The sequence below is a fragment of the Centropristis striata genome, chromosome 9 (assembly GCF_030273125.1).
Source record: "Centropristis striata isolate RG_2023a ecotype Rhode Island chromosome 9, C.striata_1.0, whole genome shotgun sequence".
Classification (NCBI taxonomy): domain Eukaryota; kingdom Metazoa; phylum Chordata; class Actinopteri; order Perciformes; family Serranidae; genus Centropristis; species Centropristis striata.
The window spans coordinates 14,607,608-14,631,374 of NC_081525.1; the positions used below are offsets into that span (position 1 = coordinate 14,607,608).

A 23,767-nucleotide genomic window follows, 5' to 3' on the forward strand; every position below is an offset into this window, starting at 1 on the left:
AAAATTCTTTAAAAATACACAAAATTACCAAAAAAAGTAATTAAAAGGACCTTCCACACACAACACGGTAAAGTGCCATTCATATAAAACTCACATCAAACTTTCATATCAAGGTGGGGGCCACAAAATATCGTCACGAGGGCCGCAATTGGCCCGCGGGCCGCGAGTTTGAGACCCCTGTTTGAAACACTTAAGATGATGTTTACTTTAGTAAACAATCTGAACACTCCTGTGTCTCCATAAGGAGCTGAATCACAGACATGGCCCTCCAGGCAAACAGCGCCCCCCTGAGTTGGAAAGAGCTCACTGCTTCCACTCACTGATGTGGCCATTTGGATTATTTCTACTGAAAAAATGAAAACCGTCAACTCAAGGATCCAATACCTTTATACCTTCACCTTCATGAAAATCTGGACTATTTCTGCAAGTTTTTGTAACCATGACAACAAAGCAGCAGGAATTCCTTAAAACTGTTGGTCCTCTTGACACAAAAACTAAAAAAAAATACATTTTAGCATCAAAGTTCATTTTTTACTTTAAAAATTGTTTGTTTTGTTTTTTTCAAAACTCAAGACTCACTTACTAGCTTTTTCACAAGCTTCCAAAAGTCTTCCTGAGCAGTTTGCTCACTTCAATAAGCAAACCTTAATTAAAAATGTTTTTTATTTTACTTTAATTAAAATGATCAATTTGCCCTATCAAAAGTATAGAAAGACATATATAATAAGGCTGGGCGATATATTGATATAAAAATTATATTGATATGTTTTTAAATGTGATATGGAATTAGATCATATCGCATAGACATACTTTATTTCGATATATTTTTTCTCTTTCTTTATATGTAAATGCTGCCCTTACTAGGGTTTGTCATATTTAGTTATTTTGTAATGTTCGTAATTCTTTTCTCATATAAATATATATTTTTCAGAAAAAGATTGGCCTACTTAAATTCATAGGCTATTTTTATTCAAGATATTTTTTTTATTTAAATGTGCACTTTGTAGAGCTTTATTTTTATTTTTTTTAAAGGTACTCCTGTTGTTAAACAGTATTTATGTTCACTTAAATAAACAGTTTCAATAAAACTACTTGTAACATGTCATATTTGACTTTGACTTTGACTGAACATTTGCTCTCACTTTGCCATAAAAATATCGGGATATATATATCGTATATCGATATGCAGCCTAAATATATCGGGATATGACTTTTGGTCCATATCGCCCAGCCCTAATATGTAATATGATAAAGACATTTTGGTCCTAGATGTTATTTACTTTTGTATTTCCTGCACCCAGGATCCACTGTCAAAACAAAATCTCATCAGCCAGCAATTAAGAATGACAAAATCAGGGACAAACACGGAGTGAGCGGCAGTGTGCAGTGTGTTTGCTTTGTGTCTTTTGTCTGAGGCTTTCATCACACAGTAATACAGAGAGCAAACCTGACGCGGCAGATGTCGGCTAAATCCGACCGTTCAAACACACTCGTCTCCCTATTCATCTAAAATCAGGACTTGAGCTGCTTCTTTACTGAAGCTGTCTGGCCCGAGCAGGAAGTCAGTGATTGGATTCTATTATATTACACACACACACACACACACACACACGCACACTCACACACACACACACACACACACACACACACACACACACACACACACACACACACACACACACACACACACACACACACACACATTCTTGTACTTCTATCTTTGTGAGGACCCTCATTGGAACAGTGAATTCCCTATCAAGGTTATATGTTTTGAATTTTTCTTTAGTTTTAGTTTTAATTTTGTTGTGATTTTTTGTTTTTAAATTCAGTTAGTTTTAATTAGTTTTTTAGAGTGGGTTTGCTTGTTTTAGTTTAGTATTTATTTTTTGAAATGCTTTAGTTTTAGTTTAGTTTTTATTAGTTTTAGGTTTTTTGTAATGGGGTATTAGTTGGGTGGGAGATTAAAAGAGGTCACAGTGAATTTTTACTTTTTTTCCTTTTATTATCCATCTTCATTATGTATGAAAAAGATGGCAAAGATGAAAACAAAAGACATTTTCACTATAATTTTAGTTAGTTTTGTAACTTCACAATACAGTTTCAGTTAATTATGTTTTTTTTAAAACTCTCATTTTTATTTCAATTAACGAAAATGTTTTTTCAATTCTAGTTTCCGTTATTTAGCTTCATTTTTGTTAACTATAATAACCTTGTTCCCTAACCCTTAACTTAACCTTCACCATCACAACTAAATGTCCAACCCTAACCGTAACATAAACCTAATTGTAACCTTTAACCCTAAGACAAAGCCTTAAATCTCAAAAAAGCCTTTAAAGAAGTGAGGACCGGACGAAATGTCCTCACTTCGCAAAAATGTCCTCACTCTGTTGGTTAAAAACGTGTTCCGGTCCTCACTATGTAGGGAAGTACAAGAACACACACACACACACACACACACACACACACACACAAGCAAACGCTGGAGGGGAAAAGATGATCCGATCCTTTGAAGCCTTTGTGTTTACACATATGTTGTCATTAAGCAATCATGGAAAAGCATTCCTAATCCGTGTGCTTCTCTGTACAACAGGCTCTTCCATTTAATTATGAAGAGAAGTCAGCGTGCGTATCCAGGTGGATTTATTTGTCTAATATACTGTCACATCACAATGAGTGCTGCTCGTGTTATATAAGCTAAACAAATCATCATCTAATTCAGAGGAACACAGCAGTCATTATACTTCCTTGGAACTGCAATCATACATTGCATTATTGTTGACCTTTTTACCAAATCATTGTAATGTACAGCATGATGCCAGTATAGTCGGTACACCTGTGCAGCAACTTATCTTTGACAATACTGAAAACAGACATAATGTTCATATGATACCAAAATACCAAAGACAAATTTGTTTGTCTTCGGTAGTTTAAACAATTTGTGTGTAGTCTTAACATTCTGCATACTCGCCTTGTCCTAAGCATCAAAAATGACCCCCCCACTATTAAATCTCTAAAACAGTGGTCTCAAACTAAAATTACCTGGGGGCCGCTGGAGGCAGTATCAAAGTGACCAAAAAATACACAAAATTACAAAAAAAGACAAAATATTATTACAAAAAGACACAAAATGACCAAAAAAAGACACAAAAAAAGGACACAAAATGACCAAAAAATACACAAAATTACAAAAAAAGACAAAATTTTATTACAAAAACACACAAAATGAAAAAAAAGACACAAAAATTACTAAAAAAGGACACAAAATCACCCAAAAATACACAAAATTACTAAAAAAGACACAAACTTACCAACAAAAGACACAGAATTACCAAAAAAGACACAAAATTATTTTTTTTAAAAAGACACAAAATTACCAAAAAAAGTAATTAAAGGGACCTTCCACACAACACGGTACAGTGCCTTTCATATAAAACTCACATTAAACTTTCAAATCAAGGTGGGGGCCACCAAGAATCATCACGAGGGCCACAATTGGCCCACGAGTTTGAGACCCATGCTCTAATAAAAAAACGAGCTTCATTAAATTACAAACCTCAGATCTTATTTTCTCATGAAGAAACATCCTCTCAAGCAGCAATAATTGTGTGAATATCAGAGTTGAAAACTGAAGTGAAACAATGAGAAACTTGAACTATGGTTTCATATACAGGAGAATAAGGAAATTGGCTACAAAATACTCATCTGTCACACCCATTTTTGTTTCATTGCCCCTTATCTTACTATTGAAACAACACTTAGTAAAATAAAACCTTTCAACAAATTTTCATCTTTAAAAAAATAATTCAGGTTGTTGGACAATGGAAGGGTTAAAATGGACATAATATTCTCATTTTCAGGTTCATACTTGTATTCTGGGGTTCTACTAGCATGTTGTAACATGTTAACATGCTTTCATGTTCAAAAAACACATCTTTTCTCATCCTGTCTGTCTGAATATACCTGTATTCACCCTCTGTCTCTTTAAGCCCAGTCTGCTCTGATTGGCAGCACTGTAGCACCACTTTCTACCTATATACAATATAGTTATGAGTTGTGACATCACAACGTTACAGAAGTCCTGACTTCTCGTTTAAAAGGCACAGTTTCTGAATACAGGCTGTGTGCAAGTTTTCTGAAGATTGAGCGTTTTTGATATAAATTTGTAGTTTAAAAATATTACAGATAGCTGCTGGAAATAGACAATTCATTAATCTATAACACCTACATATGCACAACCTTCATCTGTCTTCTGTACCTGCTGCGTCCTGTTCTTACAGTATAAGTGCAATAACATTATAGTGCAATATATTTATATTCATATTATCTAAAATACTACCTCTAAATGCTACCACTCATCCTCATTTGCCTCCTTTACATACATAGCTATTTATTCTATATTCTGTATTTTTTGCCATTCAATTATTTATTCTTGCTGTGATATTTTATACTTTTTATACCTCTATACCTTATTGTCCTTAAGTGTTTGTGTGTTGTTGTTCTTAATTTGTTTTATGCTCTATGAGAGTTGCACTCTAATTTCGTTGTGCTATGAACAAATCAAACTTTATTTATATAGCGCTTTTCATACATAAAAATGCAACAGTGCTTCACAAAAAATAAGAATAAAAACAGACAATAGAAATGACAAAACCCACCCCTCCCTCCCCCACATACACATCTGTATGTATACATAAACAAACGTGCACACATTTAGTCATGCACGCACACAAACACACACTCAGACTCACTAACAGGACATATTGATTAAAATGACAATGAAGTAATGTTTAGTCAGGTAAAGTTTACTTGATTTGTGCTGAAAAATAAAGAAAGTAAAAAAACAGCAACTGATTGGCATTTTCCTTTAAGCAAAGAGTCATGGTTAGGTTAAACAGCTGGATTCTATAATACCTTTGTTTCAAGCTAAATTATACAGTAATTGTTTTTTTTCCCCAGATGTTACAGCAAGATAAAATGCATAAGAAGTGCTATTTTCATCACAGGTGTTATTTAGCGGCATATCCCCACCTACAGCGCAGGAAATTGTGGGTGTGTTGCTATTTGCACAATAAACATTCAGTGTTCTTTCACTGGGTTCCCCAAGTATTTACAGATGGGGGCCAAGGTGTAATATATAACAGGTGTTTTCCAAAATGTGACCACCTCGACACTATCTATTCTCCAGAACTGAAGTTGTTATTTGACTAGGATTGACTAGGATGTTTATGTGTATATATGTGTATATATATACGCACTTTAAATCACCTCCTATACCTTGTACTATAATATACTGTACATCAGCTGTTCTCAACCTTGGGGTCGGGAGATGATTTCTGGGAGTCGCCAAGTCAGCTCTGTCTCCACTGTGTTAAAGTGTTCATGTGTGAATGTGTTTTTGGTCACTTAATGTCTTTTTTTGGTAATTTTGTGTTTTTTTTTGTAATTTTGCGTCTTTTTTTGGTAATTTTGTGTCTTTTTTTGGTAATTTTGTGTCTTTTTTAGATCATTTTGTGTCTTTTTTTGATCATTTTGTGTCTTTTTTGGTCATTTTGTGTCTTTTTTTGGTCATTTTGTGTCTTATTTGGTCCTTTTGTGTCTTTTTTTGATCATTTTGTGTCTTTTTTTGTCATTTTGTGTCTTTTTTGGCCATTTTGTGTCTTTTTTGATCATTTTGTGGTCAATTTGTGTCTTTTTTGGTCATTTTGTTTCCTTTTTTGGTAATTTTCTGTCTTTTCTGGTCATTTTCTGTCATTTTTGGTCATTTTGTTTCCTTTTTTTGGTCATTTTGTTTATTTTTTTGGGTGATCTGAACTGTGCGTGTGAGATTCTGTTCAGTGAGCGGGGGTCGTGGACAACAAGGATGTTAAATTGGGGGTCGCGACTCAAAAAGGTTGAGAACTACTGCTGTACATAATCATAATATACTATGTTAATATGATTTACTGCTTTCCATATCATCTATCATTTAATATTTTTAATTTAATTTATTATCCAGAAGTGAAGTTGTTATTTGACTAGATCCTTCCAGACACTTCCACGTTTCCTGTAACCACACACAAGTGCTCTGGTTTAATCCTATTACACGTCAAGCACAAAGGGAGATAAGAGGTTTATGTTGGGGTTCCTTACACACTCAATCCCTCTCAGCAGGACAGATACACATTCGGTCATTTTTGATACTGGTGCTGAAACTTGGTTCTGCCAAGGGTCCATTGTGGAGCATTGATTGATTGATTGATAATAGGATTGAGGACACACTGAAGATGAATGAAGAGCAGATGAATGATGTAATCCAGAGATGGGTGAGTCAACAGTATTCTGTCAGTGTAATACAATTTAACAAAGAAATCGTAGTTATTATCCATGATGTCAGAATGATGCTGTGGGCTGTGATATTCAAGTGAAGGAAAATACACACACACACACACACACACACACACACACACACACACACCATATGATATCATATGTATATATGTATGTACATCAGTGGTGGAAAAAGTATTCAGATCCTTTCCTTAAGTAAAAGTACTAATACCACACTGTGAAATTACTCCACTACAAGTAAAAGTCCTGCATTTAAAACTTACTGAAGTAAAAGTACAAAAGTATTAGCATCAAAATGTACTTAAAGTATCAAAAGTAAAATTACTCTTTATGCAGAATGAACCCACTCAGACTGTTTTATATATTCTAAAGATATTATTAGATTATTATTTTTATTATTATGGATGTATTAATATGTAAGCAGCATTTTAATTTTCTCAAGGCTTAATTTGATCAAAATTTAAAGTACTTATTATGCAGAACAGACCCACTCGGATTGTTTTACATATTTTAAATATATTATTAGATTATTTGTATCGATGCATTTATGTAAGCAGTGTTTTGATTTTGTAAAGATATGGCTCATTTTACTATTATGAGGTTTAAATATTTAATAACTTTAACTTTATCGTGATTTTTATGTTAAATCTCCTGAAAAGTAACTAAAGCTGTCAGCTAAATGTAGTGGAGTAAAAAGTACAATATTTGCCTCAAAATGTAGTGAAGTAGAAGTATAAAGTTACATAAAATGGAAATACTCAAGTAAAGTACAAATACCTCAAACTTGTGCTTAAGTACAGTACTTGAGTAAATGTACTAAGTTACATTCCACCATTGATGTACATGTATGTGTGTGTATATATATATATATATATATATATATATATATATGCACTTTAAATCACCTTAATTAATGAATGCTGCCACAGACCAGATTCCAAAAAACTTGGGACACTGTGTAAAAGATGAATGAAAACAGAATGCATCACATACAGAATTCCATGTGTATATTTGTATTATATTATATTATATAAATTATATTATATTATTATATTATTTATATATTTGAACATAACCTACTTTTTCTTACTCAGTGGAATATATGTCAAACAGGGTCAGCAAATTGTTGAATTTTTTTTAACGTTTAGACAATGTCCCAACTTTTTTTATTTCTGTGCTGTAACTAAAGACATACAAATCTAAGTATCACTGCTAAATATTTTTTCTGGTGATTATTGTTTACATAATATTAGACTCACTGCTAGTCAGAACGTGTCATTTCACCTCATAACATTTTCCTCAATAGCCCTTGTATAGTTGTATATACTTGTATATACTTGAAAAGGGTTCGTACACTTTAGCAGTGGTCAAATTCAAGCATTTTTCATGGACTTTCAAGGTAAATTTTCAAGCTTTTCCAGTATCTTACACCGGTTGTAAGTTGCATGTTTTAGATGAGTACTTACATACTAAAAGGGGGAGATTTCACTGAACCATACCAACAGAGATGGTGTTACACTTTTAGGAGGAACGGTCTTCATTTCAGATAGGCTACTCATTATTTTTTACATTGATTATCTATAGTCTATAGATGGATATAGTCAGATTGCAAGAGAAATACAGTAAGAATTTCAAGCATTTACAAGCACTTTATCCAAAATCCAAGCACTTTTTAAACCTTGAAAATACAACATTTAAATTCAAGCATTTTCAATTTTGGGGTCTTTGTTTTTATCCTTGTGGTATCGAAAATGGTATCAAGTATCGAATATTTTCCTGAGTATCGGTATCGAGTTGAAAATTTTAGTATCGTGACAATAATATTGTGACAATAAAATATATATATATATAATATATATATATATATACACACATAAACATACATGTAGAATAAAAGTCTGCTGGCATTGCTTGATGATAAAACAGTGCTCTGCCTCCGTCTTAAATTTAGAAAAATACTGCAGAAGAAGATTTGAATCCGGAGGACTACCTGCAGTTCAAGGACTTGGGATGTGCCTGTCTTGCAGAGGATAGAAGTGCAGAACTACTGAAGTTCCTTCAAGATGAGAAAAACCAGGTAATTCTCCTCCGACACAGATCTGCTCTATCCTCCATTCTGACTAGCAGTAGTCACACTTTACACGTATGAAGTGACACTGACGCTGTTAATCTGTCATACAGCAGTGAAAGCACATACACAGTCACACTGCAGCCTCCTGAGCAACAACAGACACATAAAGCAGCTACTGAAGCGAACAGCAGCAAACATTAACATGCAGCCACTACTCTGCGCCTGCTGGCCTCTTGACCTGGAGGTGCGGGGAGGAAACAAGCAGATATTCAGTCAGATTTCTCGCTCCACTGATAACCCTCTTCAATACGGCGCTCCTCTAAGTGCCCTTGGTTGTCCCATCTCTCCACGCTTCATGCAGTTGTGTGTAGCGTACTTTTAGAAGCATGTGTCATTTCTTACTCCTTCCTCTTTCTGAGGGCAAAACAATCTCAAGGGGTTCAAATGATTGATTGTCAAATGAGAAATCCCTGGCTCTGGACATGGACATAGAGAAGACAACTTTGGACATGGAGGCAGATACGTTTTAAAACCAGAGCGTCTGCCAATAAAAACTGCATCTCTATAATGTACAGTCATGGAAAAAATTATTAGACCACCTTTGTTTTCTCTAATTTCTTGTTCATTTTAATGTCTGGTACAACTAAAGGTACATTTGTTTGGAGAAATATAATGATAACAACAAAAAAGCTCATAAGAGTTTAATTTAAGAGCTGATATCTAGACATTTTCCATGGTTTTCTTGATAATGATTTTGGTTATTATCAAGAAAACTATGGAGAATGCCTCAATATCAGCTCTTGAATTAAACTCTTATGAGCTATTTCTGTTATTATATTTGTCCAAACAAATGTACCTTTAGTTGTACCAGGCATTCAAATGAACAGAAAAATTAAGAAAACAAAGGTGGTCTAATAATTTTTCCATCACTGTTATGTGACTTTTAAAATATAAAGACAAAAATAGACAGTGTTCAGTTGGTCCAATTTGAATTAATTACTCCTATAACTTAGAGTGAAAGAAAAACTGTGAAAAGATGATTTAGCATTAAATAAATATTAATATTTAAGTTTCCAATAAAAAATGAGTCATATCATCATATTTACTTTGGTTTAAATATTCTCCCTTGTACAAGAGTGTTTCTTACAGGCAACTTTTTGGAAATTCTTGGGAAATTAAAATGTCACCCATGAGTTTATTGATTGTTTTCTCTGTCACTTAGGGGCTTGTGAAGTCTATGGGTTGTGTTCTCATGGCACCTCTTATAAATGAAGCTGTTAAAAAAGAGAAGAGTCTTGAGCACTGCCAGGCTGCCATCACACATCTGACCCAGGTAGGTACAAACAATTCATCTATATATTTAGACATGCTTCCTATATATAATACTTACAATTTAATGTGTGTTCTGCTGTCTAGACTTGCAGCCCAGATGAACTCACGCATAGCTTGCTTGAACTCATTGAAGACATTGACCCAGCGGCCATTTCTGAGACCATCTTAACTGTTGTCCCACATCTTCAAACAGGTAACACAACTCTGGATGCAATGCTGTCATTATGGCTGTTTCCACTACCGGGCAATACCCGGAATGAGGCGGGTCCCACTCGCCGAAACGCCCCTAATTTCAATACGAACAGTCCGGAGCGGGCTTTTGTCGGGACTTTTTTCGTCCCTGTCGTAGAGCAGGGTCTTTTTTCTCCCCTGAAAAAAGCCTGGTTACTGATTGGATAGATCACTAAGCAGGATGTGACGTAATACTTGACGCCACAACCACACGCGCCATTTGTAAAAGCCAGCGAAGCAGTGTTGCCAACTTAGCGACTTTGTTGCTATAATTAGCAACTTTTCGGCTCTTCTTAACGAGCTGCGGGGCCAGGCGGCTCGTTAAGAAGAGTAACAACGAGTCGAAGCGGCACATTCCTCCTGCAGCAGTCTCTCCCAGCTGCAGTCACAGAGCCGGCTAACAGTTAGCTCTATAGCAGTACAGTGTGTCTGTGCTGCTGCTGCAGGAGGTGTTCACTTAGTGATCTCTGTTTGTTTACAACAAGCACCGGACACTCTGTGCACAGTTAGCGATGCCGGTTAATTCACAATCTCTATGTTTATGATCAGTGGAGAAGCTACAGTCTGGTCTTTTGTTCAGAACAGAACTGTAACAACTGGGTCAAACCACAATATTGAACTTTAAGATCTGGGAGTTGTCAGACAGAAGAGGCGTTGGAATTTGAATATAAACAAATATAGGTTGAATGCTTTTAAGGTTAAAAAGTAGACTTAGCAGCGTGCTCGTGCCCTGGAGAACGTGCACATGCGTATGGGCTGGAACATTGGAATTAAATGATCTTACACACAGACAGAAAAGCCAGAGAGAACATGGGCTCCATTGGAGGGACCACCTTTTTTCAGCAGCCTTGAAATTGACAAAGTTCTCCTCCGCTGTACCTAGGCAGTGTATTCTGATGTTTGATAACAAAGACAACTAAAAGGAACTTCGCCTTGGTCTTTAATCCACTTTTCTCCCTCAGAGAGGGAGTAAATTTATACTACACTCTTCAAACAGCTTTTTAAAAAATGGATCATAATCTTCATGAGTGGAGGATTTCTTTAGCAGAACTGTTGGACTTTCTATCTAATAAACATAAATAAGTCTCACTATGTCTAGATCAGTGGTTCCCAACCTTTTTCTTTGAGGGACCCACATTTTTACCATTGTAAACTTTTGGTCCATTGTCCGTTGCTTCTATGTAGCCGAACTCAATGTGACTTTCATGGTACCCTCTCTTTTTCTTTTTGAGATATTCAGCATTTTTGTCTCCCTGACGCTTCGCCATTTTTCCATTAGCTCTGTGTTTCTGTTGTTAGGTGAGGTTACCGCTAGGTGAGGTTACCGCTTGGTGAGGTTACCACTAGGTGAGGTTGCCTGTGTATACTGCAGGAGGGATGTTACACATGTCCCTATTCTTGCGATATAGCCTTTATTTTTAAACATTTCTATAGTGATTTTTCTATTTAAATAAATGAATAAATGTTTAATGTAGCCCTTATTTAGTTGTTTTTGTCCCACTAATGAATTAAATGCTGACTCATCTATATTTAACACATTATATTCATTACATCCGTTAAAATCAAGAGGGCTTCGCGACCCCCTGTGAATCTTTGGCGCCCCCCTGGGGGGGTCGGACCCCCCTGTTGGGAATCACTGGTCTAGATGTATGCATGAATGGTTTACTTGTAATGAAGCAAATGCAGTTGCATAAACATAAAGGTTTTTGCTCCCTCTGTTGTACATTCATGCTAACTACAGCCATGTGTCTTTAAAAGTGCTGCTTCAGCTGGATGACAGAAAGGCAGCCTGTGTGGGCTCGGCTCTCAGTGCCCTGCAGAAGCAGCTGTCCCGGCTGCCTGTGCCTTACACCCAGCAGCAGGAGGAGGCTGATGAGCACGGCCTGTGTCGCTGCTGCAACGCCTTGGCTGTGTTTACGAAGCCGTTCATAGAGGAGGTGAAGAAGAACTCTGAGGATGAGGAGCTGAGGACCGAGCTTCTCAAGTTGTAGGTTTTTATCTCTATGTTTTGTGGTTTAAAGTAATGGGATGTTAAATGTTTATTTTACATTTTTTACTTTGCCTCCTAAAAATGACCATTTCCATACAGCCAAACATTGCTTTGTCTTTTGCATTGGGAAGGGTATTCTCTTACAGATTACATTCATTTTTGATATATTGGAAATATGTTTTAAATTAAGTATAAGTCTAAGTGTAAGTCCATGTTGGAGGAGGTCGGGGTGGATGGATGTGCCAAACTTTGTGTCAAATGTAGGGCTGCAACTAATGATTATTTTCATTATCGATTAATCTGTCGATTATTTAAACGATTAATCGATTAGTTGTTTGGTCAATAAAATGTTGAAAAATATCAATCAGTGTTTCCCAAACCACAAGATGATGTCCTCAAATCTCTTGTTTTGTCCACAAACCAAAGATATATTCAGTTTATTGTCATAAAGGAAGGAGGAGAGAATTTCGGACTTTTGTCTTTAAAGAAACTGCTCAAACCAATTATTCAATTATCAGAATAGTTGACGATTCATTTAATAATCGATTATTGTTCGATTAATCGTATAATTGTTGCCGCTCTAATTCAAACTGTTTATTTAAAGAAACATAAACATTGTATAACAGAAGAAACCTATTTTTAAAATCAAAGCTTTATAAAGTGCACATTTAAATAAAACAAAACATCTTAAATAAAAAATAACCTGTGAAATAAAATAGGCCAATCTTTTTCTGAAATAAATATATTTATATGACCAAAGAATAACGAACATTACAATAGAATTAAATATGACAAACCAGAGTAAGGGCAGCATTTATATATAAGGAAAGAAAAAACATGTTGAACTATATGGATATATGCGATATGGTCTAATTCCATATAGGGCTGGGCAATGTATCAATATAAAAGATATATCGATATATTTTTAAATGTGATATGAAATTAGACTATATCGCATATATCGATATAGTTCAATTTTTTTTCTTTCTTTAAATATAAATACTGCCCTTACTAGGGTTTGTAGGTAGGTATTTAGTTATTTTTTAATGTTTGTTATTCTTTTCTCATATAAATATATTTATTTTATATGACTTTTTACCCTTTTATTCCTTTTTTATCTCTAACTAATTTTTTAATTGAGTTCTTTATTACTATTTTATTGTTTTCACTGTTTTTTTAATTTATTACTACATTTGTGTATGATTTTATTGTTTTTTATAACTGTACAGCACTTTGGTCAACATAGGTTGTTTTTAAATGTGCTCTAAAAATAAACTTTGACTCGACTATTTCAGAAAAAGATTGGCCTATTTTATTTGATAGGCTATTTTCATTTAAGATATTTTTTATTTAAATGTGCACTTTATGGAGCTTTGATTAAAAAAAAAAAAAAAGGTACTCCTGTTGTTATACAGTATTTATGTTCACTTAAATAAACAGTTTCAATAAAACTACTTGTGACATGTTATATTTGGCTTTGACTGAACATTTGCTCTCACTTTGTGATAAAAATATCAGGATATATATCATATATCGATATTCAGCCTAAATACATCGGGATATGACTTTTGGTCCATATCGCCCAGCCCTAATTCCATATCACATTTAAAAATATATCGATATATATATATATAATAATATATTGAGAAGCTGAAATCAGAGAATTTGGACTTTTGTCTTTAAAAAACTGCTCAAACCAATTATTCGATTATCAAAATAGTTGAAGATTAATTTAATAATCGGCTATTGTTCGATTAATCGATTAATTGTTGCAGCTCTAGTCCAGTGTGAAACAAAAAGTCAACCTCACCTTATTTTCATTTTTTACTTCTTTACTTAAATTAACTTACATAACCTACTTAACTTACATACAGAATTTAAGTTATGTAACAATAAAGTCATTTTAACCCAAACCGTGATATTTTACTAAGTTTTGTTGAAATTCACAACTTCAAAAATAATTGAGAAAGCAGTTTTGTTGTATGGAAACATTATTTCTTTCAGGACTTTTTCATCTAGCTGGTTAAACTAAGAATCGCAGAGTAGAAGCAATGATGACAACAATTTTAAAAGTTTTGTTTCTGATTATCTGCAGCTGCATGAGGAGCTTAAGGGAGCCATTACTTGAGGCTGAACTGAACTGGAACAGAAAATCTCCACTGTGGCTCTTTGCAACAGAAATAATGGTAAGAGCAAGTTTACGTTGTTCTTCCTTTTCTATCAATGGGAAAGCAGTTGAACAATGGATTGTGTTTCAATGTGCCACTGTGCATTACTACAGATCACACTGCCTGCAATCCAAGAGTCTCTGCCAGAGCTCCTGTTCTTCAGTCCTCTGAAGAAAAGCACACAGATGGACAACAGTCAGTCCAAGGAGTCGAGGGCCTGTCTGGCTTATCTACTGTTTGTCCAGCTCATCACCATCGACAGTTTTCCAGCAGTATTCAGGTGAAATACTGAAAAGCCATAAATGAGACTGATGAAGTACATTCAGGGACACACTGCTAATTTTTACAGTCCTGTGACAAACTATTTACACTTTACTGTCTCCTGCTGTTCCAGTCCTGTATTTGTTCTTCAGTGCAACATGGAATACATCAATGAACTACTCAGTAGGTATGCAGTCAGTACAATACGAATAGAATGTTATTCTTGTTTGAAAAATGATTGATTTCTTAAGTGTAATCTTGTTTCTTTGACAGCAAAAAGGAATCACACTTGCTCAAAGGACTGGTAAGGCCACATCAATTCTACAATTCAACAATTCTACAATGTCATTTAGCAGACGCTTTATCCAAATCGATGTACAAATGAGAGTAATACAACACAAGCAAGGATGAAGTCAAGAAACATAGCAAGAGTAAGTGCCGTGGGTTAAGTTTGAGTCCATTAGGACACAAGTGCTTTATAGGTTGCAGGAGCGGTCAGTGCTATACTTGTCGTAATCGTCAGTGTAGATCAAGAGTGAAGGCGTTCAGTAAAAGATCAATTTACATGCTTTAAGTTTAATCGAGCTATGCTTAAAAATCGATTTTGACTTCTGTCCTTGTCCCAGTTTACATGCAACTGAGAAAACTGAATAACTGACGGGAACTTGTCCTCCTCCTTAACACTGGGTGGTGATATGCGTCGTTTCATCGGGTTAATATGGCGCCCTTTCCGGTTGACCTCAATCCGACACTTTGTGCCGTCGCTACTGACCTGCTAATGCGATTGACTAATGTGACCGGCTAATGTGACCTGCTAATGTGCGACCGGCTAACGTGACCGGTTAATGTGACCGGCTAATGTGTGGCCGGCTAACGTGACCGGTTAATGTGACCGGCTAATGTGTGGCCGGCTAACGTGCGACCGGCTAACGGGACCGGCTAATGTGCGACCGGTTAACGTGACCGGCTAATGTGATCGATTAAAGTGACCGGCTAATGTGTGACCGGCTAACGTGCGACCGGCTAACGCGACCGGTTAACGTGACTGGCTAATGTGTGACCGGCTCACGCAACCGGCTAATGTGGGACCGGCTAATGTGACCGGCCTTCTTGGATGTTTTTGTTCCGGGGGTCATACACCAGCGCGGGGGGTGGAGCATGGGAGTATACGCACATGCGTTGTCTTGTCATACATGCCCGCGAAAAATCCTATTCCAATCACATTATCTGGGTGTCAGTACATTTAAATGCACTTCAGTTGTCCAGTTATAGTCAGATTAAGGCAATCATTCATTTTTTTAAGTGTCATATAAACGCACTGACTGTGCACAAACTGGCTTTGAGATGTGATAAGACAACATGTGAAAGCAGAACACTGAGGTCATTTTTTGTGGGCATTTTCACTCAGGCACTGTATACAAAAAGCTTGGAGAGTGTGCAGAACAACAGCCTTCCAGTGAGTCTACTGGAACTGAAGAGCTTCTATAGTGTACCACAGGTAAGACAAGCATGTCAGCAATTTCCTTTTTAACACAAAATGAGCAGTTTATCTGCAGGGGTCTGGTAGGATGTTCATTAAACTGAATCACTGAGCAACTTTAACTGGTGGACCAACTCTGAACTCCAAGCTGTTTCAGGGCATTTGCTCTTTTTACATTTTACTCACTGTGACCTGCATCTCTATGGAAACAGCACGTCCATGGCTAGAAGTGTGAACAACTAAACCAAAATGTATCTTGTGCAGTATAACAAAGTTATAATGACATCAATCATAAAAAAAGAAAAATTCAAGTTAAATTTCTCTGATATTTTTTTTTTTTATAAAATAGAATGGTAATTATATACAACCCTGTTTCAGGTGCCCACAAGAATCATAATCAAAAAATGTGGTTTCCATATTACACATATTCAACTATTTGCATTTCTACAACCTGTACTTACACCCTATCCTGTCCCCTCCTCTCTGCTCTGTGTAAACAGATTTTCAGTGAATATTTGTCATTTGACTGTTCAACAATCAATCATGGTTTTTCCAATTGTGCTGAGGAGCGAACAATTTAATGTTTTTTACAGTAACTAGTTATTCCAAACTGGGGTTTTTTGCAAGATTTGAAATGTAATGTAATTTTGACAGACATATCAACATTTTACGCTTTGTTTCTGTTTACTTTTTTAACTGAAACTTTCATAACCTATGATTTGTTCTATGACTGTTGGAAATTTTGATGATAATGCCTGTTTTTACAATATCTTTCTTCGACAAATGGTGTATTTTTGGAGATATTTTCAAGAAAACATATGTTTCAACCCTGTTAAAAAAAGTATACATTTTTTCAAATAAAATGTAAATGTGACAGCAATTATTTTGACTAAAATATAAGTAATCACTGTGGGCCAGTGGGTATGCTGATTCAAAAATAATGAGCTATATGAGTACTTTGACTACCAATCAGTGACTTTTGATGTGCTGAAATTCACAGAACCTGAGGCAAGTTTTAACTGACTGCCCAATGCAGCATTTGGTGAGTAGAGTATACAATCATGCTTGATCAGAGGAATGTATTCTACATCTGTGGTACTATGAAACATGCACATTTGTTGAATTTTCTTTTTTGCCATCACTGCTCCCCCAGAGACAATCAGGATTGCAAGTTTTACAGCTCTTCATCAATAAATTAGACGCTGAAGCAAAGCACAAGTTCTTCAGGTGAGAGAATCAGAATAGAAAGAAAATACCAACTATATTTATATTTCAGTTATGTTCTTTTTTTCTTTGCTGTACTCTATAACAATTTTTGAACCTACATTTTATACTGATTTGAAGTCTGTTAACAAAAGTAACACTTTCTGTTGCAGGTGCATGTTGAAAACCAGCAACCATGCAGGAGTAGAGAGTTACATCGTAAAGAACATCAGAAACCAGGTTGAATTTTCCATGGAGGTGAGATAAAAGATGACACACTTGAACAAACAAATGTTACTATGTTTAATAAGAATTCAAAAGATCCTGACATTTCTTAATTAATTCCAGGTGGGTAATGCTAATAAATGGTTCCTGGGAGAGGAGTTTCTGTCGTTGTTGGATCTGGTTTTGTGTTTCCCACAAGGTGCTGAGACTGATTTGCTGAACAATATGGACAGGTAAATAACATCTACAACAGTTTAGCACACAGACAGGCCTGCTTATTTTTTAGCACTGGGCATAATTCATCATTATACGTAGATAATATCGAGCTACTTTTCGCCAAAGCATGCTACACCTTTTTCTTGGTACACTGAAGGTGATGCAGACTGGGAGCAATCCCTTAGTGACAGTCAGTCTGTCTGGTCTATATAATAATATGCAACATATATTTGTCAAAAATGGGTTGAGTTGTGTACTTACATTATCCTAAATGTTTTTGACAATGTTCAAACCCAGAGAAATCTGTACTTTTATTCAAGGTAACGGTCTATTTCGTTTGGCTACCTGTCAATGTAACCTTTAGCCCCTTTAGTTGCTCTAACTTACAGGGAAATACCAGATGATACCTCACAGAGTAATTGTAAATCATACAATGTCAAGGAATTATACTCATTAACAGTAATACAGCATTTTTCTGCCACATAATTTTCATTAATTGCATGCCTTTAGCAACACATTTATCTAGAAGAGACCTGTTTTTTTAACATATATTTTAATATCCTTTCAACATTCTATGCAGCCACCAAGCTGATGCATACAATAACATTATCACGTCACAACAACGTTCAACACTCTCAAAGTTATACTTAGAAGAGTGTTTTGATCACAGATAACAGCACTGGGTGACCCCACGATTGTTAAGAAGAGTAAGAACTAGTTGAAGCGGCACAGTCCTCCTGCAGCAGTCTCTCCCAGCTACAGTCACAGAGCAAGAGGGGATGTTAACCCCTTAGCAGCGAGTCTGCAAATTGCTAACAGTTAGCTCTGTAGCAGTACAGTCTGTATGTGCTGCTGCTGCAGGAGGTGTTCACTTAGCAATCTCTGTTTGTTTACAACAAGCACTGGACACTCTGTGCACAGTTAACGATGCTGGCTAATTCATGATCACAATGTTTATGATCAGGAGACACTGTGCATAATTAGCCATGCCGCTTTGTTTATGATCACCGGCTGACGTTGTGCACAGTTAGCGACTGCGTCTCTTGTGTTGAATCCATTGCATATGTGATCACGGTTGAAAACTGTTCGCTAAGCGATTAAGCTATGATCAAAAACCATACGTCACCTCCGGAGTCTCATAAATCCCTCTGGGGGCCTTTTTCTGTAATGGAGACACGCTGAGTGATTGGACATTTGAGAGGGCGTGGCCTGAGACTTTCCCAGCGGCCACTCTTCCCCCTAAATGAAACACGGCTATTGATCTCATAAGTGGTCTCTGTGAACTCCAAATGACGGAAATCCGTCGTAGCGCTGAAGAACTTTAATCTATGTAACTAACATTAGCTAACCTTACTTGTGGCTATTTCATTTGAATGAAATTACGTGAATAAACATAACTTTTCGTGAACATTATTTCTGCTTGAGTCACGCGGATAGATTACAATAGAAACAATAAGGACAACAACCCATGACCCCATGCTACTTCACAATGTCATCAAAGTCTGTCTCTTGTTATTCTATTCTATTTTGACAGAAAAAATAACATACTGTGTTTAAGTCACAGGCCTCTGTGGCTACTTGTATTTGTTACAACAATATCTCAATTCCAACCTTCTAACTATTTGGCTTTTCTGAAGAGATTTAAAGACAAAAAATAATCTTTTATTGTGAGAACTGGGACACAATGCCCTGTCTTTGTTTATCCAGGATAATGGAGAGTCTGAATCTTCTGCGCTACCTCCTCATCAGAGACAAAGTACTGCTGAGCTCTGTAAGTCAGTTTAATTTACTTTCACTGCTGTCCCGCCAGCCATCCTGGCTGATGCAAAAAGCTAACGATCTACTCCTCCTACCTTCAGACAGATGTGTGGGAAAAACTGTGCAGGATCAAAGACAACTACCTGAAAATGCTGCGTGTGTGTATCAGCATATCAAGGGGATATTATTCCGCTGAACTGAAGGCACTGCGGGAGGATCAAAAGCTAAAAGCAAAAGGTAGGCATTAGCTGCTAATCTGTGTCACAAATAACATTGAAATAACCTTGCACAAATGGCGGCACAATAAGCGGTTTTCATACTGTGAACTATCTCTATTTTCCTACACAGAAGCAAGAGATGCTGCCAGATCTACCAGATTAGTCAAAAGCTTAACAGTGAAACATGAGAAAGTATCCAATATGTCCCCAGAGGAGCAGCACCAGGTACGGACACTTTCTTTCCAATCCCATTTAGATTTTGGCCTCTGAAGGACCAGTAGGCTGACTTGTTCTCATGTATCACAGGTGTTGCAGAGTGCTTTGGTGACATTTGACCTGATGGAGAGTCTTATATTCCGGATTGAAGAGATCACAGAGGAAAAGATGAAGATCCCAAACTAAATCAGTGCATCCCCTTAGAACCTCTAGGTTATTTTTCATAAACATTTTTCATTGCTTTTGCTGTTTGACGAATACAAAAAACATGTATTGCATAAACTTTGTAAAACTTATATAAGTAGAACAAACGGTGCTAACATATTAAAACACATCTTTTAAATAGTTTTTTTTTATATATTCAGCCATTTATGCTTGTACGGGTTAGCATTAAATAAAACAAGTGTTTTCAAGTGTATGAAAAAAATAATGCTGGAGCATATGCTGAGCTTTATAGAATGTCTCGTAGCATCTCCCACACAGGACTGCTTTCAATGATGTGAGCCCGGACCAGAGACATCCGGTCGCGGATACTGTCTACATGGGGCTTACTGGTGGCCTGCAGACAAATTAGTCTCTGCTTACCTCGAAGTATCACAAGGGAACAACAGCATGTCTATTTTTTTATCCAGAATTACCAAATTACTTTTGAGCACTGCCTCTGTTCTTACCTTGGCAATAGTCAACATTCCTTTGACCATCTCAGCATTGTTTCGTACAGGAAGGATCCTAAGATTGCTGCCAAAGAATCTGAAAGAGAAAAAGACAAATACCTGGGCCAGGACTCGATTAAAAAAATTAATCTAATTAATTACAGGCTTTGTAATTAATTAGTTACAGGCTTTTGTAATTAATTACAGGCTTTGTAATTAATTTATCAAAATTAATCGCATTTTAATCGCATATAAATATTTGACCTGAGAACAGTGAGAAGTAATTTTTTTCACATGGATTTTTAGTATACCATTGAATAATGACGCTTAAGCAACAAAAATATTGTTTATTTTTGTTCAAGTCCAACAGACCAATGCAATTTTTGCCATTAAGTGTAGCAATAGCATATTTAGAAATTGACGCTTCCATCCGTTGGTTTTTTGTAACAAAATGTCCCATCATCCACAGGGCCAACCAAAGCGGTCTTATCAGCTTCTTCGTTCATGTTCACTGTGGTTTGCTGTTGTCTGAAGTCATGAACTCTAGTTGGTGCTCCAGTATAAAGTATAAAAACAAGGGATGATAATAGTGACTTAATTTGTAAAAACACAACACAGCCATTTATCTACAGTACCTGTGTTGGATCACTGACAAAACGTCCAGTTCCCTTTTCCCATTAAAGGGGGCATAGAGAAGTAGAAAGCTGTTCCGGTGGACCTGCACAAACGTCTTTATCCCATCAATGAGTCCAGATTCTTCAATATGCTCTGGGAGGTGTTGAGGGTCAACCAACATAAATGCAGTACCTAGGCAAGTAAGCTAAAAATGTTAGAAGTTAAAAATGTCAAACTTACATTTTCAACCAAACACAAAATGGTTTTATTTGTTTACTGTGAGGATTAATTTGGCCACAACATCCATTGTGTGTTCAGATTCAGGTAAGTATCCATCAGTGGTGGAAAAAGTATTTAGATCTCCTACTTAAGTAAAAGTACTAATACCACACTGTGAAATGGCTCAACTACAAGTAAAACTTCAAAACTTGCTTAAGTAAAAGTGCAAAAGTACCAGCATCAAAATGTACTACTAGTATCAGAAGTATAAGTACTCATGCAGAATGTCCTCACTCAGATATAAATATGTTATTAGATTATTTGCTGTGATGCATTTATTTAAGCAGCGTTTTAACTTTGCAAAGGTAAGGCTCCCTTTAACTATATATACTGTTATGAGGTTTTATTTATAAAAATGCGTCATCATTTTTAATTGATAATATTTTTATGTTAAATCTCCACCTTAAAGTAACTAAAGCTGGCAGCTAAATGTAGTAGAGTAAAAAGTACAATATTTGCTTCATAATGCAGTGAAGTAGAAGCAAAAACGTTACATAAAATGGAAATACTTAAGTAAAGTACAAGCACCTTAAAATTGTACTTAAGTACAGTACATGAGTAGTATAAATGTACTATACATTCTAACACTGGTATCCATAGCAACTAACACTGTAAAGAATTTACTGTGATTTTTACAGTAACTTATTGGCAGCAATTAACAAGTAACTTAATTAAAAAACTGTAATTATTATTTACAGTAGAATTACTGTATTTTTATTTACAGTACTGTTCTTTATACTGTAAAATAAAAAAATAAACACTGTGATTTTAGTTTAATTTACAGTACTGGTTTCTTTACTGTAAAATAAAAACAATTAAGACTTTTTTAGTTGTGTTTACAGTACTGATTTGTTAACTGTAAGAATATAAAAACAGTTAAACACTGATTTTTAATGATACTGTGTATGGCAATATGGCACAGTAAACAATGCTGTTAATTTGATAATAATTTCATCATTATTTTTTATAGTAAGTAATTACTCTATACACTAAAGAAAATAACATTAATACATTTACTGTTTTATAAATGATTTCCATCCTGTGTTTTGTGTGGAAAAACTTCACTTTAAGTTAATTATTTAAACAGCATTTGTATAGGACTGATTCTGATAAAAAACAGTAGACATACTGTCTACTGTGTTTTTCTACATAAATGTTTTAACTACTGTGATTTTCCACATTAATGCTTTGACTATTGTAATTGTAAATTATACAGCACTATACTGTAAAAATCAAAAACAGTGATGAACTGTGAATAATACAGTAAATAACTGTAGATTTCACAATGATTATTTACAGTGTACATGTGAAAGTACTAGTATGCAAAGTGAATGTATACTTAGAAAGTGTATTGGAGAGGGTGCTATATGATTTGTGTTAAAGATAAGTGTTATCTTATTATCTAAGGGCAGGTTTACCTGACAGAGGAAAAATAAAGGCTCCAGACTCAACACCGTCAGAAAATCTGATTCGGTGCTGCTGCGAGCTTAGCATCCTGCTTGCCTCATGATTCTGGTACAACAAAGATACATAAATAATTCAATTAAGAAAGCTGCTAAATTCAGCTAAAGGCCAGACAAAGTTGAATAAGGGTCTATTCTTAATATTAATTAATATTTTACCAACAACTGTCATTGTCTTCTCGCACATTTCATGTTATGTTTTTGTCGATATTGCTTTAAGCTAGCTATAGCTAGATGGCTAACATATTAACACGTTAATTGACCACTAACGATATCTAATTGACCACTAACGATATCTAATTAACAAACAAACTCAAAATGTTTCAAAGTTCAAGAGTTACCTGGAGTGATGTGCTGACTATAATGGTTGTTTTCCACTGAGGAGTCGTTTCTTGTTTAGTAGCCATTACCCACTGCTCCCTAAAAGAAAATTGAATGGTGCAGTTGTGAGGACAAAATCAAACTCACTCAGCGTTGTCATGGTAACAGGGAGCCACAAGAGGCCGCTGTGGTATTATTCATCTAACAACACTTTCAACACTGGTTTCCCTTATGTTTTTGTCGTACTCACAAAATATGTGTTTTTGTTGACCGGTTACTGCTGTTTATTTCTTCTGAGAGTCACTTTTTTTGGTTTGTTGCTATTGGTTCATTGTGGTCTGTCTGGTTTGGTGTGAGTCGCACAGGGAAGCACACAGTGACGCACTGTTGCGTGAGGTGGACGTTGGGTGACGGCGCCTGCCGGCAGCGTCACTGGGTCTCTAGGCAACGAATCGGGAGGTAAAGCCATAGGGTAAAACCATAGACTGTATAATCCAGATGAATGGAGAATGAGCAACAGTGGGTCTGGTTCACTGATATCTGTCTCATCATTTCGGGTTAGTTACTCTTTTTTTTTTTATATGACTACAAATGTTGAAAAACTAATATGAATCCCTGGCTATATGTGGTTTGTAAGATAAATGAAAAATAAAGTTTGCCTTTATGTCCAATAAATTCAATGAGAAACAAGTGGACTGCAGTGTAGCAGGAAATGCTTCTGGACTAAAATAACGAAGCGA

At 35.8% G+C, this 23,767-nt stretch overlaps 2 protein-coding genes across 2 annotated transcripts; one reads left to right on the plus strand and one right to left on the minus strand.

The window, feature by feature from the left end:
- Positions 1-6,248: 6,248 nt before the first annotated feature.
- LOC131977587 (glomulin-like) lies at positions 6,249-19,920 on the plus strand. Its single transcript, XM_059340972.1, has 18 exons — positions 6,249-6,302; positions 8,279-8,404; positions 9,621-9,731; positions 9,815-9,923; positions 11,720-11,948; positions 14,047-14,137; positions 14,233-14,399; positions 14,514-14,567; positions 14,654-14,684; positions 15,789-15,878; positions 16,861-16,902; positions 17,014-17,087; positions 17,237-17,321; positions 17,412-17,521; positions 19,212-19,275; positions 19,364-19,499; positions 19,611-19,705; positions 19,787-19,920. The coding sequence occupies exons 1-18, from the start codon at positions 6,264-6,266 to the stop codon at positions 19,880-19,882; spliced, it is 1,749 nt and encodes a 582-aa protein (XP_059196955.1). The 5' UTR covers positions 6,249-6,263; the 3' UTR covers positions 19,883-19,920.
- A 114-nt stretch (positions 19,921-20,034) lies between these two features.
- On the minus strand, positions 20,035-23,391 carry LOC131977592 (protein SPO16 homolog). Its single transcript, XM_059340978.1, has 6 exons — positions 23,278-23,391; positions 23,048-23,126; positions 22,662-22,755; positions 20,985-21,156; positions 20,368-20,446; positions 20,035-20,255 (listed from the first exon to the last, which is right to left on the minus strand). The coding sequence occupies exons 2-6, from the start codon at positions 23,111-23,113 to the stop codon at positions 20,148-20,150; spliced, it is 519 nt and encodes a 172-aa protein (XP_059196961.1). The 5' UTR covers positions 23,114-23,126; positions 23,278-23,391; the 3' UTR covers positions 20,035-20,147.
- Between the last annotated feature and the right edge of the window lie 376 nt (positions 23,392-23,767).

Excerpts from the sequence above, each read along its gene's own strand:
- LOC131977592 (XM_059340978.1), bottom strand. The coding sequence starts at position 23,113 with ATGGCTACTAAACAAGAAACGACTCCTCAGTGGAAAACAACCATTATA. Across the intron at positions 22,756-23,047 it reads TAGTCAGCACATCACTCCAG|AATCATGAGGCAAGCAGGAT; the intron begins GTAACTCTTGAA and ends TTGTTGTACCAG. Across the intron at positions 20,256-20,367 it reads GAATGTTGACTATTGCCAAG|GCCACCAGTAAGCCCCATGT; the intron begins GTAAGAACAGAG and ends ATTTGTCTGCAG.
- LOC131977587 (XM_059340972.1), top strand. The coding sequence starts at position 6,264 with ATGAATGAAGAGCAGATGAATGATGTAATCCAGAGATGG. Across the intron at positions 8,405-9,620 it reads TTCAAGATGAGAAAAACCAG|GGGCTTGTGAAGTCTATGGG; the intron begins GTAATTCTCCTC and ends TCTGTCACTTAG. Across the intron at positions 14,138-14,232 it reads TCTTTGCAACAGAAATAATG|ATCACACTGCCTGCAATCCA; the intron begins GTAAGAGCAAGT and ends GCATTACTACAG.